At 38.8% G+C, this 19,385-nt stretch overlaps 1 protein-coding gene across 3 annotated transcripts in view; it reads left to right on the top strand.

The window, feature by feature from the left end:
* ATP8B4 (ATPase phospholipid transporting 8B4 (putative)) overlaps window positions 1-19,183 on the top strand; it is a 413,855-nt gene extending 394,672 nt beyond the window's left edge. For all 3 annotated transcript variants that reach the window (XM_043989130.1, XM_043989132.1, XM_043989131.1), the window contains 3 exons: window positions 6,302-6,440; window positions 10,536-10,666; window positions 13,860-19,183. In XM_043989130.1, coding sequence (XP_043845065.1) covers window positions 6,302-6,440; window positions 10,536-10,666; window positions 13,860-14,141 — 552 coding nt within the window. In that variant the 3' untranslated portion in view covers window positions 14,142-19,183. The remainder of the gene's footprint in view (window positions 1-6,301; window positions 6,441-10,535; window positions 10,667-13,859) is intronic.
* Window positions 19,184-19,385: the final 202 nt, after the last annotated feature.

The following is a 19,385-nucleotide window of genomic DNA, read 5'->3' on the forward strand; positions in this document are numbered from 1 at the left end:
GTGGAGCTGTGAACTGATCCAACCATTCTGGAGAGCAATTTGGAATTATGCCCAAAGGGCGATAAAGCTGTCCATACCCTTTGACCCAGCAATACCACTTTTGGGTCTTTTTCCCAAAGAAATCATGGAAAGGGGAAAGGGACCCACATGTACAAAAATATTTATAGCTGCTCTTTATGTGCTGGCAAGGAATTGGAAGTTGAGGGGATGCCCATCAATTGGGGAATGGCTGGACAAGTTGTGGTATATGAATACAATGGAATACTATTGTGCTGTAAGAAACGATGAGCAGGAGGAGTTCAGAGAAACCTGGAGGGTCTTGCGTGGGCTGATGATGAGTGAGATGAGCAGAACCAGAAGAACATTGTACACAGTATCATCAACATTGAGTGTTGATCTACTGTGATGGAATAGATTCTTCTCACCAATGCAATGGTACAGAAGAGTTCCAGGGAACTCATGATAGAAGAGGATCTCCAAATCCAAGAAAAAAAAAAAGAACTGTGGAGTATAGATGCTGAATGAACCATACTACTTCTTTTGTTTTTGGTGCTGTTGTTTTTTCTATTTTGAGGTTTTTCCTCATTGCTCTGATTTTTCTCTTATAACATGACTAATGCAGATTTAGGATTAATATGTGTGTATATATATATACATATATATATGTGTATATATAATATATATATATATATAACCTATATCAGATTACCTGCTGTCTAAGGGAGGGGTGAGGGAAGGGAGGGAGGGAGAAAAATCTGAAATTGGAAAGCTTGTATAAACAAAAGTTGAGAACTATCTTTACATGTAACGGAAAAATAAATAAATTTTTTAAAAAAGGAATGTCAGGTTGCAAAAAGCTTTAAATGTGAAAAAGGGAAGTTTTATATTTGATTCTAGATAGAACTACTAAAGTTTGAGTAGTTAGGGAGTAATATTCTCAGATCCATTTTTTATGAAATTCACCTTGGCATTATATGGATGATGGATTGGCACAGGGAGGGACTTGAGGCAGAGAATCCACTTAGAAAGTTTAGTCCAAGCAGGAGGGGATGAGAGGATGAAGTAGGGTATTGGCTATGTGAGAGAGAAGGACACATATATGAAAGATCTTGAGAGATAAATTATGAGCTTTGGCAACTGAGTGGATAAGCACAGTGAATGAGAGTGAAGAATGGGGGTTAAAGGTGAGGTTACAAACTTAGGTGACTAGAAGGATGTGGCACTTTAATAGTTACAGAGGAGGGGTACTTTTTTGGGAGAATGATAATGAGTTCTCTTTTTGAAATGTTGGATTTGATGTGTTTACAGGGCATTCAGTTTACTGTGTCTAAAAGGCAAAGAGAGATTCAGATGGATATGTAGATGAGGAAATCATCTGCATAAAATTATAATTATACCCATTAGAGCTGATGTAATTACCTGGTGAAAAGTGGAGAGACTAGGATACAGCTTTGGAGGACACCAATAGTTACTTACTGTGATATGGGAGAAGATCCAGCAACAGGACCTGAGAAAGAACTGTCTGATATCAGGAGGAAAATTAAGAGAGAAGAGTGTCAGAAAAAAACAGTGATGTGAGAACATCCAGGAGGAGGAAATGGCTGACAGTGTAAAATGTAGGAGAGAGGTCAAGAAGGATGAGAACAGAGAAAAAGTTTGTTACAGTAGATTTGTTATTAACAAGAAAGAAATGATGAAATGTGAACTTGCATGTATAGAGTTTACTTTTCCAATCAAATAAAATATGAAATGATGTTAATCTGGAAGACACTGAGTGATGCTTACTTCTGATTGGTTTATATGGTGATTAGGTACAATTGGTACTGAGGAATATGTATAATCTTTTATAGCTCCATTTTAGAAGATGTCATAAGTCTTCTAACTAGTTCTCCTAGCAGTTTGTTTAGTTCCATATTTTTCTTTATGTTTATCTTTCTGTTAGACTTATCCAAAACTGAGAGAGCGTATTGAAGTCTACTCGTACTATTGTATAACTGTCTATCTTGTCTTGTAACTCAGCCATTTTTAATGAATTTCAATGCTAAGGCAATTGGAACATGAGATTATTACTTATATTGTTTTGTTGTCTATGACTTTCTTTCAGCATATTGGAGTTTCCTTGTTTATCTCTTTATTTTTGAATGTTGTGATTTTGCTTTATTATATAGCATGATTGTAACTCCTGCTTTTTTTTATTCACAGTAGTAGTTTTTCCCCATTCCTTCAGTTTTGTTTTTTGTATGTCTTTTATAAAAAAATGTGTTTCTTGTAAGCATCAAATTATAAGATTTTGTTTTCTTATTCAATCTGGTACTTTTTCATTTTATTGAATTATTTAATCTATTCACATTTAAAGTTATGAGAGTTAGGTTTATATTTTCCCTACATTGTTTCTAAACTTATTTTTTAATGTGATAATTTCCCCCCTCTTCTACTGTGAGCACAGCATTTTTAAAATTTGGTTACTTTTAACTGCAGTTTGTTTTTTTTTTTGTTTTTGTTTTTGTTTTTTTTTGCGGGGCAATGGGGATTAAGTGACTTGCCTAGGATCACACAGCTAGTCGTAGTGTCAAGTGTCTGAAGCTGGATTTGAAACTCAGGTCCTCCTGAATCCAGGGATGGTGCTTTATCCACTGCGCCACCTAGCTGCCCCCTTAACTTCATCTTTTTTAAGGTGACCCTGTCCTCACTGGCTCTTTCTCCCTCACCTTTGATGCACTCTATTTGTTATACTTTTCCTTTAGGGTTTTGCTAATTACTTCCTTTTTCTCCTCCAACTTTTATCTGGTTATACAATTCTTTCTCTCCTTTTTTCTTCTCAGCTAGTTAAGTAGATTCTCCCTTCTTCTCCCTCCCCCTTCAACTAGTCTTGGTCATTAATTTTAAATTTTCATTTTTGTGCCCCTTTCCAAAAAGGATTTCTCTCAATCCCTTTATTATTTATTCTCTCTTTCTACCTACTCCAGACCTTCTTTCTTTGATGTATGACCACTATAAATTCTCTATTCTCTATTCTCAATATTCCTTGTTCTTACTTCTAAGGTATCCATTCTAGGCTCTCTGAAATTTTTCATTCGATATTTCATTTTCCATGCACAGAAGTACTCAGTAGCTATCATCTATTATTTCCTGTATTATCGTGTTGAGGTGTTTTGTCTTGTCTTTTCTCGGGAATCCTCTGATTCTTAGGTTGTTTTTGCACATTCTGTCTTTGAGATCTGAATTTTTCACTTACATAATGAACATATTTTTCTTTAGTCCTTTTTTTTTTTTTGGTGAGGTATTTGGGGTTAAGTGACTTGCCCAGGGTCATACAGCTAGTAAGTGTTAAGTGTCTGAGACCAGATTTGAACGCAGGTACTCCTGACTCCAGGGCTGGTGCTCTATCCACTGCACCACCTCGCTGCCCTCTGCCCATTATTTTTGCTGTGCAGGACATGAATTCTGCCCTGATAATTCCCATTTTTCTTTTGAACCACTCAGGAACAGTGTATTGTGGTTCTATGTTCTCTTCTCATTCCACAAGGTTCTCTGTCTCAACAAATGTTGAATAGATTTCCTTTGTTTTTGCAGTATTTATTCATAGATGCCTGAACTCATTTACTAGATCTGGATGCCATATTTTTTTCTGTTGTTAATGTTTTCCCTGTTAATTTACCTGCTTATATTCAAGGTCTGAGTTTTCTTCTTGAGATCTTTGGTAATTTTAGTCTTTTTTCTGATTCTCTCTCTTTTGATCATAGTGGTTTCCTTGGGGGCTGAATCTCAAAGTGCTTCTCATGATGAACAATTTATGGGTCACCAGCCCAGGTCTTTGTCCCAACTGACTTTTGGGTGAATGGAACTAGCCCTAGTTGGATTCTGAGCTCTTTCCCTCAGGTTTAGTGGATTGCGAAATAGTCCCCCAACAACACCTGGGGCTGTCCTGGTGTCTTATCCCTCTCCCAGTGTTCTCTGGTTCAGCACCAGCAATTCAGAACTTTTCAGCAAGGGTGCGACAGGGTTATCTGGCCATGCTGGCTCTCCTTCACTGTGCAAGCAGATGTCCACATCCTGGAGCCAAGATCTCCACAGCACTGAAATAAGGGAGTGAGAACCAGGGTGTGAATGGGTTTTATTATAATCCTATGTTGTGTCTTTGTGTCTAATAGTTTAGCCTCACTGCTAGTCATGCAGGAGGAGGGAAGGGAGGTGTGCAGAGTGAGCTCAGGGCAATTTAGCTTCAAGTTCAGGTTTTTACAAATCTTCTTTTCAATTCAGAGGGATCTAAACTGAACAACTGAAATTGCTTTATCTTTGATCTCTAATTTCTGTTTTGAAGAGGTTTGAGAGGTCATGGGGAAAAGAGAAAATGTTTAGTCCACTCTTTTGTTACTCACATGACTAAGAAGTCTCAAAGAGCTTACATTCTGGTAGGGGAAGACAACACATAAAAGGAAACTGAAGAAGGGAGGGACAGGAATTGTTTGGAAAGATAGAGGAAGTCAAGAACAAGGAGCATATAGGCATGCCAGGCTCAGTCTCTCCACAAAATAGAGGATCCAAGAGGAACTCACCAATGGGAGAAGGGAGATAGGCCTTTGGATGGATCTTGCAGGGTGAGTGGGCTGCATGTATGTTAGACTGCTCCAGGTTGAAAAGGTCTCAGGTACTGAGGAAAGTTCCTGGAAGAGCCAGCAATAGAGGGGCCATGGTTTTTGGTTTTTGGTTTTTGTTTTTTTTTGCAGGGCAGTGGAGGTTAAGTGGGTCACACAGCTAGTAAGTGTCAAGTGTCTGAGGCCGGATTTGAATTCAGGTCCTTCTGAATCCAGGTCTGGTGCTCTATGCACTGCGCCACCTAGCTGCCCCCAGGGCCATGGTTTTGAAGTCTAGAAGAAGTCAGACACAAGGCCAGGAGGAGAATGATGAGGAAATAGTATCAGAAATTTAGTGATTTTCTAAGGGCCATATAGGAAGTGAGATCAAGGAAATCTGACTACAGGTCCCTTCTACTTTCTGACGCACTGACCTGCCCCTTGTCAGAGCATGAGCTATCCTGGCTTTAGCACTTTGCCCTGGCTTATCATCATCTCTGAGGAGAAGTAGAAGGTGGTTCTGCATGTCTCAGTCAGAACACCGTCTTTTGATACCACTCTTTCACTGAGAAGATGAGACTGTATATCTCAATGGTGCCATTCTCATTTCTGATGTCACTCATTGGTTTTGAGTTTGCATTAATGTTTTTAATTCCTTGTCCTGAGCTCAGCAAGTTGGTTGGACTGTCAAATTTCACCCTTAGGAAGACTAAGATGTCTTCCCGAATGAATTTCTCTATGCAGCCAACCTTCTTTGTCATCTAGGTTGTCCTGAAAATAGTTGCTTTTGAATGCTATAGAATGCTCCAGACTGCCCAGCATGTACATTTATTTGCAATCATAAAAGCTTAACATTTTTTGTCTTCAATCAAAAACTGCTGTTTTTAGTATATGTCATAATAATTCTCAGGAATTCTGCGAAGAACCTCAATTTGACAACAGCTTAATGTCCTTTCCTCACTGTCTAAGCCTGACTCATCATGGCTGGTAACAACCCATGTGAAATTTCAGTGGTCTATAATTGCAGCTATAAATCTTGCCTGCTCTATAATGTTAATACCATAGGTCCAACTCTGGCTGTCTTTAATTTTAGTTTAAAAAAAAAAAACCAAACCTGTCAAAAATTATCTATGTGTAGTTCAGGTTGGGAGAGGTGGTGAGATGGTATGATTTTAAAGACAATTATTTTCAAAATTATTCATACCTATAATGACCAAGCACAAGGAAGACATGGCGGTATGGTAGAAAAAATGCTAATTGTTTCCACTGAATTGGAAAATCACTTGACATCTCTGGGCCTTAGTGTTCCCATCAGTACATTGGGTGGGTTGGATTAGGTGATGTTGATGGGTGTCCTGGTAGACCTAGGTCTCTGCTGATCCTAAGAGCCCAAGATATTGACAGATTGTATGATTTAATGCAAAGTCCCTATTCAAAAATAACCCGCTTCCTGACAATGCCATCATTTTTGAGTTTGCATTAGTTATATTCATTTGTTTTCTGTGGGCTAGATTTGGTGGTTAATGGTCAGGGACTCTGACCATTGGAAACCATCTACTTTATATAGGTTGAATGTCAGAGAAAATTCATGTACCTTTACCTAGCAAATATATTAGGCCCAATTATGGCAAAATCTTTCTCAATCTTGTTCCAGTATGGTACTAAGGAAAACGTTACTCATTAAAATGATGATCTCTGAAATCTAAAGCCTCTGATTTTATTTACAGATTGCCCTGGATACAAGTTACTGGACATTTATTAATCATGTTTTCATCTGGGGCAGCATTGCTGTATACTTCTCCATTCTCTTTACAATGCACAGTGATGGCATCTTTGATATATTCCCAAATCAGTTTCCATTTGTAGGTAAGTCAGCAAAACAGCTTTCTTTTCCAGTCATGTATATTCAGTGTCTGGTGTAATATCACTTGACTAATGATTTAATGGGTGTGATGAGGCAAGGTAGAGGCTCTAATGATCCTTGTTTTTTGTTTGTTTTTGTTGTTGTTTTCTTTTGTTTTTCAAGTGCTCACTATTTATTTATTGTTGATTTTAAAACAACATTATTACTTTCCAATGACTTCTCCCCACTCTCCAAATACACCTTCCTTTGTAACAGAGAGGTACAGTTATACAAAACAAATGCCCCCGGGGGCAGCTAGGTGGTGCAGTGGATAAAACACTGGCCCTGGATTCAGAAGGACCTGAGTTCAAATCTAGCATCAGACACTTGACACTTCCTAGCTGTGTGACCCTGGGCAAGCCACTTAACCCCCATTGCCCTTCAAAAAACCAAACCAAACCAAAACACAAAACAAAACAAATGCCCCTGTCTGAAAGCATATGCTACATTCCACACACCTGTAGCCTACTATCTCTCTGCCAAGAGGCAAGAGACCTACTTAATATTGATCCTCTGAGGTAAAATTTGATCACTGACTTAATCAGTTTTGAAATTTAATACTTTGGTTCAAAAATACAAACTTAAGAAGCATGAACATTTTAATATAATGAAGATCAGAAAGGTGGGTCATAGATGAAACTATAACTGTTATTCATTTCTTTTTTCAAGTGTAATATTCAGTTTAATACAATAGTAATGAAACAATTCTTCCTCCTCCTCCTTCTTCTTCTTATCACTGTCACTACCCACCAATCCCTTAACCCCAGTATATATAGCCAACCAACTTGTAAATCTACCAGGTAAAGTTAAGTTTCTTGGATAGACTTCAAGCTATTGGTTATAGATTCCTGTTCTAGAGGTAAGGCAGGGGCAGCTAGGTGACACAGTGGCTAAAACACCAGCCCTGGTTTCAGGAGGACTCGAGTTCAAATCTGGCCACAGACACTCAACACTAACTAGCTGTGTGACCCTGGGTAAGTCACTTAACCCTCATTGACCTGCGGGGGGGAAAAAAGAGATAATTAGAGGTAAGGCAAAAGTTGTACAGTTATTGGGACAGTAGGTGCTGCAGTGGATAGAGCACCAGCCTTGGATTCAGAGGGACCTGAGTTCAAATGTGATCCCTGGGCAAGTCACTTAACCCCAGTTGCCTCACCAAAAAAACCAAACAAACAAAAAAACCAAAAAAATACGTTGTACAGTTATGGAAAGAGCTCTGGATTTGGATTTAATGCTTAGTTCTGACACTGTGATTCTCAGGCAAGTCACAGTTCTGACACTGAGCTGGAAGCATAGTAAACACTTAATAAATATTTGATGACTTTACTATTTGATTCTCAGGCAAGTCACTCCTCAGAGCCTCAGTTTCTTTATATGTAAAAGGGAAATAATACTTTTAGTACCTGTTCACATTCATAGAGTTATGAGGAAAGTGCCTTGTAAACCTCAAAGGGCTAAATAGAAATGTCCTTAATATTATTAATACATTCTGACTGCAAAAATCTTGCTGCTAGCTATATACCAGTGAATATAAAGACAAGTAGATGTTCACCACATGCCAAATATTCATAACAACCTAGCTTGTGATAACAAGGAACTTGGAAAAATAGATTCTCATCATTGGGGAAATGGTGGGGAAAAAAGCCATGGCATATGAATGTAATCGAATATTATTATGTAGTAAGAAATTACAGGGGCAGCTAGATGGCGCAGTGGATAAAGCAGCAGCCCTGGATTCAGGAGTACCTGAGTTCAAATCCAGCCTCAGACACTTGGCACTTACTAGCTGTGTGACCCTGGGCAAGTCACTTAACCCCCATTGCCCCACAAAAAAAAAAAAGAAATGACAATTATGAGAAATTCAGAGAAATGTGGGAAGATTTGTAACAGTTGATGAACAACAAAATAAGTTGAACTGAGAGAACAATATACACAATGACTATAACAAGGCAAATGAAAAGTTGACCAAAATGAAGTTGAACTCTGAGTAATGGAAAAAACTTCTCCCTGGAGAGAAGATAAGAAACATCCTTTTCCTTCCATAGAATATATACATTCAGACAGAATATTATATACCCTAGGAAACATGGTTTCTGCATTAGATTTTTTTGCTTAATTGGTTTTATCACAAAGGAAGATTCATTGTAGAAGGGGGTGTTAAATGACCATGATATAAAGACAAAAAGCATCAATAAAACATAAAATATTTTTCTTAAAAGCCAATTCAGGGGCAGCTAGGTGGCGCAGTGGATAGAGCACCGGCCCTGGATTCAGGAGGAACTGAGTTCAAATCCGGCCTCAGACACTTAACACTTACTAGCTGTGTGACCCTGGGCAAGTCACTTAACCTCCCCCCCCCCCAAAAAAAAAGACAATTCAATTATCAGACTGAAGAAGCAGTCATTTCAATACGTGAATGAACTGAAGACATTATTTCACCGGTCTTCAGCTATATAGTGTTTTTGCCTCACTCTGTGTGTATGTGTTTGTGTGTATGTTTGTATATGTGTCTCTTTGTGTGTATGGAAATCTTTAAATTATACCGCTGATATTTTTATGTAATGTTAATACTTTTATTGTTTACCAAAGCATTCCAACTGTGTAGAGACATGTTGGTTATAAACCAGAATAAGCTTATTAGAAAGTAAAACTTAAAAAACTATTTTTCTAAAATGTTGTTGGGTTATTTTTTGTTGTTGTTGTTGTTTCCAGTTATGAAAGTTCAGTGAGTTGGCCAGAAGCCCCAGAGCCCTAAGAAAGCATGATAACGTGCATAATGGGGCTGGAACGACTGGATGTGAGAACGTAGTTTGTGTCGAGGCCTCCCTTTCCAGCTACAGACCACATGCCATTCCAGGAATTAATTACTGAGCCCCAATGAGACTTTTCAAAAGTTAGATCAACATTGGGTTTAAAAAAAAAATTATTCTTAGTAGCCAACAGCGAGCAGGAGTGTGGTTTTCAAGTGAATCTTGTTTTTTCCAGGCATGCCTGAGGGCACTAAGCATCAAGGATCTCAGAGAGACATTTAATTTCTTGAGTCAAGTTTGTTTATGCCCACATCTGAAGACAGCTGGAGCCAGCTGCAATTTGGTCGACTGATTCTTCCTCCCAAGAGCCTGCAGAGTCAGACATACCTGTCATTAGCCAAGCCTCCATAGCCAAAGTCCATTCAAATGGTGTTGCTACCTTGGGAGTTTGGAGAGGCTTGGATAATACCTAGCATTATCCTAAATCCCTAGAAAACTAATAACTCAAAGGCAATAGGAGTATGTTTGTTTGTATGACCTAAGCAGAATGGACACCTGCCCCTAAAGCCTGATAGTATCTCAAAGTCAAAATCAGTCTCCTTACTTATTGGGGGTAGATGAGAGTGTGTATATCTCAGCAACAGACTGCAGGAATACCATCTTTCCAAACGAGTGAACATTCTGGGAAGGGAATGACCTTTAACTCCATGATGCCCTCTATCTTACAAAGTCAACCAACAAACATTAGAGAGGACTAAGAATCCATTTGAGCCAAGTCTTCTAGACTGGTTAGTAGGGAATAGAGGACATAGACCCCACAAGTTTTCAATGAATTCAGCCAGAAATCAAGACCATTATTTGAAATTCTGTCTGCATCTGCCATGTACATTTTTAATTCTGGAAGGGAGAGTTTTGATTGTGAGGTTTGTTACATAGTGAATTAATTATTTTAATAATAGCAAATGTACATATATGGAAAACAGTTTGCAATTGGTAGAGTTTTTCAGGCAAACCTAGCTCAAAGCCTGTTCCAAAGCATGCCCAACCTCGCTTTGAATAACTATCACATTGCTGGGCAAATTCCCATGATGTCAGCCACTAGCCAGAGTTACTAGGGGTAGTCTACTCATGAACAAAACCATGTACCTTACTCTACGGGCCACAGATCAATATCCAATTAGCCTCTGGCATAGTCCCTTGCTAAGATCACCAGAGAAGAAAGTGACATATTTATAGATGCAATCTATTCATCTGTTCATATTGGCTTTTGAAAAACTAACCAATATGTTTAATTTTCTTCACTGATAGGAAATGCACGCCATTGCTTGACCCAGAAAAGTATTTGGTTGGTTATTCTTTTGACAACTGTGGTTTCAGTCATGCCTGTTATAACATTCAGATTTTTGAAGGTGGATTTACATCCAACTCTGAGTGATCAGGTAGGTTTTGGTTGTGGTTATATATTTAATGGGGGCAGCTGGGTGGCACAGTGGATCAGGTGTCAGGAAGACCTGAGTTTAAATCCAGCCTTAGACACTTACTACCTATGTGACCCTGGGCAGGTCACTTAACCTTCTTTGCCTCAGTTTCTTCATCTGTAAAATGAGTTGGAGAAGGAAATGGCAACTATTCCAGTATCTTTACCAAGAAAATCCCAAATGGGGTCATGAAAAGCCAGACACAACTGAAAAGACTCAACAATAATATATTTAATAAGTTGGTTCTTGGTCAGTTTTCATCCTGTTAAGGGCTAAAATTCTAGCTAGTCTGTCTAAAATATCTAATGAGTGGTCATCAATAAATTATAAGCTTTAGCAAGAGTTAGACTTTTAAGCATTTATTAAAGAGAATAAGAATTTGGTAAAGAGAGAGAGAAAGGCCTAGATTCCTATCTATTAAAGGGAGAGCACATTTCTAGCTCCGCTCTCCACCAGAGTCCAAAAGAAAGAGAGTGAGACCGAGCGCCAGTCTCTTCCTTCCTCCTCCCACTAGCCCGCGTCAGTGACGCCAAAGAAAAGACTCCTGGTCTTGCCCTCAAAGACCTTCGCTTCATGGGTGGAACTCTTCTACAGTAAGTCTCCAGCAGGTGGCGTTATTCCAATCGTTACAATCCTTTCCTTCCTTCAAGATCAATTTTCCTTCATGAAGTCTTTAGAGGATCCCTGCCCTACCTAAATCCTCCCTATCACTCTTAACATTTATCTGTAAGTCATCTTTCCTTTCTCAAATCTTTTTTTTTACTTCTCTATTTGGACTCCTATACACTTTACCTATTATCATTAATGTTAATTATTTTCACATTTGCATTTTCTGAGTGGTAGCATGGCATAATGAATAGAGGACTCACCCCAAAGTCAAAAAGACCTGGGTTCAAGTTCTGTCTCTGGCACATCCTGACCGAGTGATGCAGTGCAAGTCATTTAACTTCTCAGTGTTTCAGGCAACTCTCTGAGACTCTCAAGTTTCAGAGAAGGTGCCAACCTGTGTTGATAGAGGAAGTTCTTCAATGGGTGCTCCCATACTAAGGAATTAACAGATCTAGTCCCTATGTCCTATCCTATTTGCATTCTCTACCCTGGCCCCCACTAGACTGTAAACTCTTCGAAGGCAGGTATATCTAATTTTATTTTTGAATGATGTCTAATTTCACCTTTGTATCTCTAGTATCAACCATGGTGCATTTCTTAATTGTTATTGTTCAGTTGTTTCAGTCACGTCTGACTCTGTGACCCCATTTGGGATTTTCTTGGCAAAGATACTGGAGTGGTTTCGTATTTTCTTCTCCAGCTCATTTTACAGATGAGGAAATTGAGGCAAACAGGGTTAAGTGACTTGACCAGGGTTAACACAGGTAGTAAGTGTCTGAGGCCAGATTTGAACTCAGGAAGACTCATCTTCCTGACTTCAGGTCCAGCACTTTATCTACTGTGCCACCTAGCTGTCCCACATTTCTCATAATACATGCTAAATAAACATATGCTGAATTGAAGATTAGCATTATTGTAGATTATCTGAAGAGAAAGTTGAAAGAAAAAAGAAAAAAACCAACTATCAGTATTGAAAATGGCAGCAGGGAGGGCAGCTAGGCGGCGCAGTGGATAGAGCACTGGCCCTGGAATCAGGAGTACCTGAGTTCAAATCTGGCCTCAGACACTCAACACTTACTAGCTGTGTGCCACTGGGCAAGTCACTTAACCCCAATTGCCTCACTAAAAAAAAAAAATGAATGAGAAAATGGCAGCAGGGCTGTAAATAAGATAGGGAATGTAGAGATGTCTAAGAGAAAAAATAGTCCTTGATACATGAAAATGGCAAGTTAACTGAAGGCCAAGAAGTAAAGCGAAATAGAGCTAGTGAGGAAACTTAGAACTGGCTGGTAGAATGGAGGGGAATTGAATCAGAGAATCTTGAAGTCAAGGATACTTGAGGTTATCTAGTCTACTTCTCTGCCTAATCCAAGAATTGCCTCTGCCAGAGTTCTGAAAGTTCATTACCCATCCTATTTGACCACCGTCAATAATGGGGGCTTTATTACATAATGAAATGATCTATCCTTTACCACAGTATCACCACCATATCATATCTTCCCATTGGGTTTCCAGATGCCCTAAATGGAAACCACTACTTTTAAAAGGGCTCCTTTAGCCTCCTTGTCATTTATTTTTGACACCCTAGGCTGACTCTTATTATGTAAGGTAAAATGATGGATGACTTGAAGAAATGAAAGAAGAAGTTCACGTCTTCTTAAATTTTGAGTCAGGTCATGATTTGCTGTTTGAAGGTTTTCCCTTGACGTGAAAATCAGACTCCAAAAGATCAGCTGAATCAGAGGAAAATGGGCACAGGACCCAAGCCTCTGATCTTTGCTTGCCTTCATGGTTTTACAGTGAAATGAGGGGGATGTTGAACATCCACCTAAATGATGCCAAAAATTATCCATAGTTTGTTAAATCAAATGAGAGAAAGTCTGCCTTGCTACACTGGCAGGTCACAGGGGCTGGAATGCTCTGAGCTTCCATTATTGTTCTAAACCTGTCTCTAGTCTAGGTGCCAGTCACACAGAGGAACTCAGGTGTGTTGGGAGGTGACTGAGACCCTCAAGAAGAGAGAGAAGAGAAAAATATTGCAGTTAGAGTATGGAACTTGCATTTAGGGTAGGAATACATACATACATACATATGTGTATATCTGTATATACACACACATATATACATGTGTGTATCTCTGTGTGTATATTATATATACATACATGTATATATACATATATACATGTATATATATATATATATAATCTTTCATGAAGCAGACAGTATACATTAGATGCAGAGGTCTTGACAAAAATGTGTTCCTTTTTATTTAAGGTGGTTCCATGGGGCAAAGATTTCGTTTGCTTTTGGGAAGCCCTTACAATCATTCTGTTATCTTAGAGACTTTTTGCCACATCAATCAGAATTTATCAGTGGAGTATTGCTATCAGGCTGCCATTATTAACTTGAGCAATTAGCTTTCTGATGAAGGTGGGAATCCAGGCAGACTTTTGTTCTACAAGGGGGAAAACACAGATATAATAGCTCTCCTTGAGAGCCATAGTTTAGTCATATCTGACTCATCTTGTGTCCTTTTTCTTCTTAGATACGCCAGTTGCAGAGGGCTCAAGACAAGGCAAGTCCCCTAAAGAGTCACAAACATCAACCCCGGAGAACCAGCTCACGTAGATCTGGATATGCATTTGCTCACCAAGAGGGCTATGGAGAACTTATCACATCTGGAAAAAATATGCGAGTGAAAAATCTACACCCGACATCAGGGTTGGGAAAGACGATGTATAATAGCACTAGCTGGATTGAAAATTTATGTAAGAAAACCACAGACACAGTGAACAGCTTTAGCCTGGATAGAACAGTGAAACTCTGAGTCAAGATGAATTTGAACTAAATAGTTTATCTTTTAAAACTTCAGCCTGGCTGAAAATTGACTGGCCTCCAGGGGTTGGGATTGGGGAATGATGGTGGGGCAGATTGCCTCATTTCATTTTGGTCAGATGTCTGCCTTAGAAGCAGAGCCAGAAGGGGCATGTTTCATTGGAAAACATGGGCCAGATGGGGACAGTATGCTTCTCTTTATTCAGTGGAAGAAACACTAGCAATGTAAACACACACACATATACATCATATCATTCCAGATAACAGTTGCTCTTTGATTTTAGGATCTCATTTTGGAAGATAAGATGATGAATTGATTTTCTATGCAGATTAAGTAGTCTTTCAGAAAGATGGAAACACTCTGGGTTTACAACATAATTAAAATCATTTAAAAGGACAAATAAGCCCATACACATAAGAGTTCTAGGATACAGCTTTCATTTTCCAAATCTCTACAAATTTTAACTCAGATATGTTGCTAGTCTGTCACGCTCTCATTCTTTTGCTTGTTAATCTAGCACTATTAGCCATTCACATGAGAATACCGCCAACAAAAAAGAATACTCATCTCAACCACTCTACTAACTATACTACCAAGGGGAAGGCAGGTTGGTAAGAAATCTGTATAGGTTAGTCATTTGTCTAAAAGGTTGTCAAACTGAATCATTTTAGAGTCGTGTCCAAGAAATATTGGAATCTCCCTAAATATATATTCCTGGGGGAGTTAGGTGGCACAGTAGATAGAATGGCAGGCCTGGAATAAGGAAAACTCATCTCTGTGAGTTTAGATCTGGCCTCACTAGCTGTGTGACCCTGGGCAAGTCACGTAGCCCTGTTTGTCTTAGTTTCCTCTTCTGTCAAATGAGCTGGAGAAGGAAATGGTGTATCTTTGCACTCCGATATCTTTGCCAAGAAAACCCCAAATAGGATCATAAACTGATGACTGAACACTGACCAAACGTATGTACTCTGTATTGTTTTTGCTAGCATCTGTAATAGAGACAACTTTGTTAAATCATCAAAGAAGCATTAAGTATCTTTCCAAGTCATTCCTCCCTCATATTGTAGACAGTTTTTCATATAGCGCATCTCCAACTATTTTTAGCAATTTTAGTCCTAAAGATTTGAACCTGTTATTTTATCATGTGATTATCTGAAACATTCATTTAGGTACTCATATTTTGATCGTTTAAGGGAATTGTGAGGGTTTGTTTGGTTTTTTTTTAATGCTTTTAGTACTTGTATAATTTCATCCTTTAGTACTATGATCTTACCAGTTACTCTTTCCGCTAATCCAATTCATCATGCCTCCACATTCATAGCTTGTAGACCTAGAACTATAAGGGACCTCTGAGGATATCTAGTCCAACCCTCTCATTTCCAGAAGAGGAACTGAGAGGCACAGGGAACCTAACTGACTTGGCTAAAGCAATATGGGTAGTAAATGTTAGGAATGGAGGTTGCAGCCAGATCCTCTGATTTCAGAGTCATTGCTCTTTCTACTGCAATTTGTGTTGTTGTTACTCTCACTTGTGATGTTTACAATCAAGTATAGCTCCTTTTGGGGATGGTGGTTCTTTAGTTGTCTCTTCAACTGAGAAGTGTCCACCTGTAAGCAAGAGTGCCTAGATCGGCCAGAAGTGGACTAGTGGACGATATCTTCTGTCCCTAACTTTACCATGCCAGTATTAAGGTGGAACGGTTTCTTTTCTTTTGTAATGTTTTTGAAAGACTTAAAAACATTCAGTAAAAGTTCGGCATGTGGGGCAACTAGGTGGTGCAGTGGATACAGCACCAGCCCTGGATTCAGGAGTACCTAAGTTCAAATCTGGCCTCAGACCCTTGACATTTACTAGCTGTGTGACCCTGGGCAAGTCACTTAACCCCAATTGCCTCACCCCTCCCCCCCCCCCAAAAAAAGTTCGGCATGTTTGGTCTTGGTCTCTTCTTTATTGGGAAGAAAACTGGGGACACTTTGTTGCTTTGGTAAATGTTTTAAAATTATTTTTGTTGGGGCATTTTGGTATTTTTTTTTCTCATAAGTGCCTTGGGGGATGCTTATAATTGTCCTGGTCAGATTCAATAATAAAATGAACTCTTTGGACTTTGGCATGTGTGAGATGGAGAAGGTCAGGAAAAGTCCAACCTTGTTAAGTTTGGGTAAAGGTAAGGCTGTTTATAAACTGATACTGTCAGTGAGTGAGTGTGAGAGAGAAACACATGATCAGTTTACAACAGCCTCAGTGTTCCAGAGGGCTCATACAAGAAAGTTACTTTCACATGAGGAAACTTGATTTATTCTTGAATCTGATACTGAGAAGGTTATGAGGGATTTTAACCCATGACATTCTATTTTTATTCAAACTTTACTAGACTTTGCAAAGAGAAACCTCTTCCCAAACCAGAGCTCACACAGGAAACCTTAAGAGTTTGAAGCCTCTAACAAAGCTCTGGATTACCAAGCACAGCTATCAATTAAATTTCCCTAAATTACATGTGTTCCTCCTGCTTCTCCTGCCTATGCATAGGCACCCATTTTTTAAAAACAAACTTAGTTACCAAAGATATAACCATGGAAAAGGAGAAGGAAGAGACTAATTTTCACTTGGCCACATTTCTTGTTTGGAAATAAATGCAAGTTCAGAAAGATTTTGTGTTTAAGTAAGGCTTGTCTGGTTATTTTTAATATGTATGTCCCTATTTACAAATGGGCATTTTGGGGGAACATGGGTTAAATATATATATATATATATATATATATATATATATATACTGTCTTCATAAAGTCCTTGTACATTTTAAAATTTTAATCACTGAGGTTGAAGATAAGACAGAAGCAATAGCAAATAGCATTTAAAAATGTAGTCATTCACTTACTAGCTGTGTGACCCTGGTCAAGTCACTTAACCCTCATTGCCCTGCAAAAAAAAAAAATTAGTCATTGAAGTTTAGAGCTACCTTACACAACTACATACAATGCATTTTTAGTTCTGTTGTGACATGAAAACAGAGAAAGTAAATAGTGTCCTAGCCAGTGAACAGCTGGGATAATGATCTAATATTCATTACCAGGAAGAAAGACAACAGGAGAAATTAAAATTCTTGATACATAAAAGCCCAAACTGAAAGTTGAAAAGCTGTTCAAGGACTTTATGAAGACTATATTTATATATCCATAACTATATAGCTAGGTTGTGCAGGTGGCTAGAACGCAGGGCCTTGAGTCAGGAAGACTCTTGTTGGTGAATTCAAATCTGGCTTCAGACACTTAGTAGATGTGTGACCCTGCACAAGTCACTTATTCCTGTTTGCCTCTGTTTCTTCATGTGTAAAATGGGCTGGAGAAGGAAATGGCAAACCAGTCCAGTATCTCTGCCAAGGAATTCCCAAATGGGATCACAAAGAATTGAACCCGACTGAAACAAGAACATCGAAATACATTGAAGCATACACATATACTTTAGATTTTCTATAGAATACATTCTATAATAATATCTTTATAGGTAAAACAACATTATCATAAAGCCCAATGGACACTTCATTAGACACCTTGAAATACAGTTGAAGATGGACTAGACTTAAACCATATTTCACTCGATTTGGTTCAGACCTGGGATTTCTTTGGTGTAGGAAACTCCCAATGAGGAAATACTAATGCAAATCAGCAATTGTAGGGTAATTAATAGTTGTAAAGAGTTGTCTGATTTAACTTAACCACTAAGTGGTTACAGCACTTGCCCAGAGTCACCTAGTCAGTATATATCAGAGAAAAGATTAGAACCCAGTCTTATTGATTTTAAGTCTAGTTTCCTCTCCACTCTTCCCCACTGACTATTTACTAGCAAAGATATTCAGAAATGAAGCTTTGGTCTCTTTCCTTTACTGACTTAATCAGAAAAAAAAAGTAATTCAGAAAAGGAAATACAGTACTGGGTAGTGTAGACTGTAGATGAATAATCAATTCCTTCAAGGATTCATCATGAAATCAAAGAAACTTACTGTCTGGGGCAGTTAGGTGGTGCAGTGAGTAGAGCACTGGTCCTGGATTCAGGAGGACCTGAGTTCAAATCCAACCTCAGACCCTTGACACTTACTAGCTGTGTGACCCTGGGCAAGTCACTTAACCCCAGTTGTCTCACCAAAAAGAAAAAGAAAGAAAGAAAGAAAAGAAAGGAAGGAAAGAAGGAAGAGAAAGAAAAGAAACTTACTGTCAAGAAGACTGTGCTACTTAGTCAGGAGACCTGGGTCCTAGTTCAGAATCTACCATTGACTAGCTGTCCAACTCTGGTAAGTCAACTTTGCCTCTCAGCTTTCTTATCTTTAGACTGAGGGTGGTTGAACCAAATCGTCTCTAAGTCCCTTCTGGGACCACATTCTCTGATTTTGCTCAGTTGCCATCTTTCCTTCCTACTTGCTCATACTTGGTCTCTTGGTCTTTCAAGCTTCTCATTTTGTAACTGAAATTGGACTGAAGATTGGATGCTCCTCTGTAGCTGGCTGCACATTACCTATATAGTACCTAGGACAGTGCTGAGCACTGTTGAATGAATGAGGAAGCATGTCCATAAAATAGAGAACTGCCATCCTACTCCTTATATTGTTAAGCTATGACATTCTGTTAAAATCCTTTTGAGGGGGCAAGCTAGGTGGCACATTGGATAAAGCATTGACCCTGGATTCAGGAGGACCTGAGTTCAAAGCCAGCTTCAGACACTTGACACTTACTAGCTGTGTGACCCTGGGCAAGTCACTTAACCCTCATTGTCCCACCAAAAAAGCTACTTTTGAGAATGAGATGGTAGAGGGGGCAGGAGGAGTGCATGAATTAGAACACATTGCATTGAAAATTGGTCTTTTCCACAGGTAGCATTCAGAAGAGGGCACAGGACAAATAGCAGATGTGGAAGGAGGGTGGCCAATGCAACATAAATAATAATAACAATGAGTTAATTTTTACATAGCACTTATTATGTACCAGACACTGTGCTAAGCAATTTACAATTATCTCATTTAATTCTCACAACAACCCTTGGCGGCAGGTGCTATTATTATTTCTCTTATGAATGAGGAAACTAAGTTGAAGTGACTTGCTTAAGGTCTCACAGTAAGTATCAGAGGATAGATTTGAACTCTGGTCTTCCTGACTCCAGGCCTGGGATTCTATCCCACTGTGTCACTTCTTGCCATAATCAGGAAGACCCTCTGTTTTCATTGTTTTCTTCTATTTCTATTCAGC

The sequence above is a fragment of the Dromiciops gliroides genome, chromosome 2 (genome assembly GCF_019393635.1).
Source record: "Dromiciops gliroides isolate mDroGli1 chromosome 2, mDroGli1.pri, whole genome shotgun sequence".
In the NCBI taxonomy this organism is placed as follows: domain Eukaryota; kingdom Metazoa; phylum Chordata; class Mammalia; order Microbiotheria; family Microbiotheriidae; genus Dromiciops; species Dromiciops gliroides.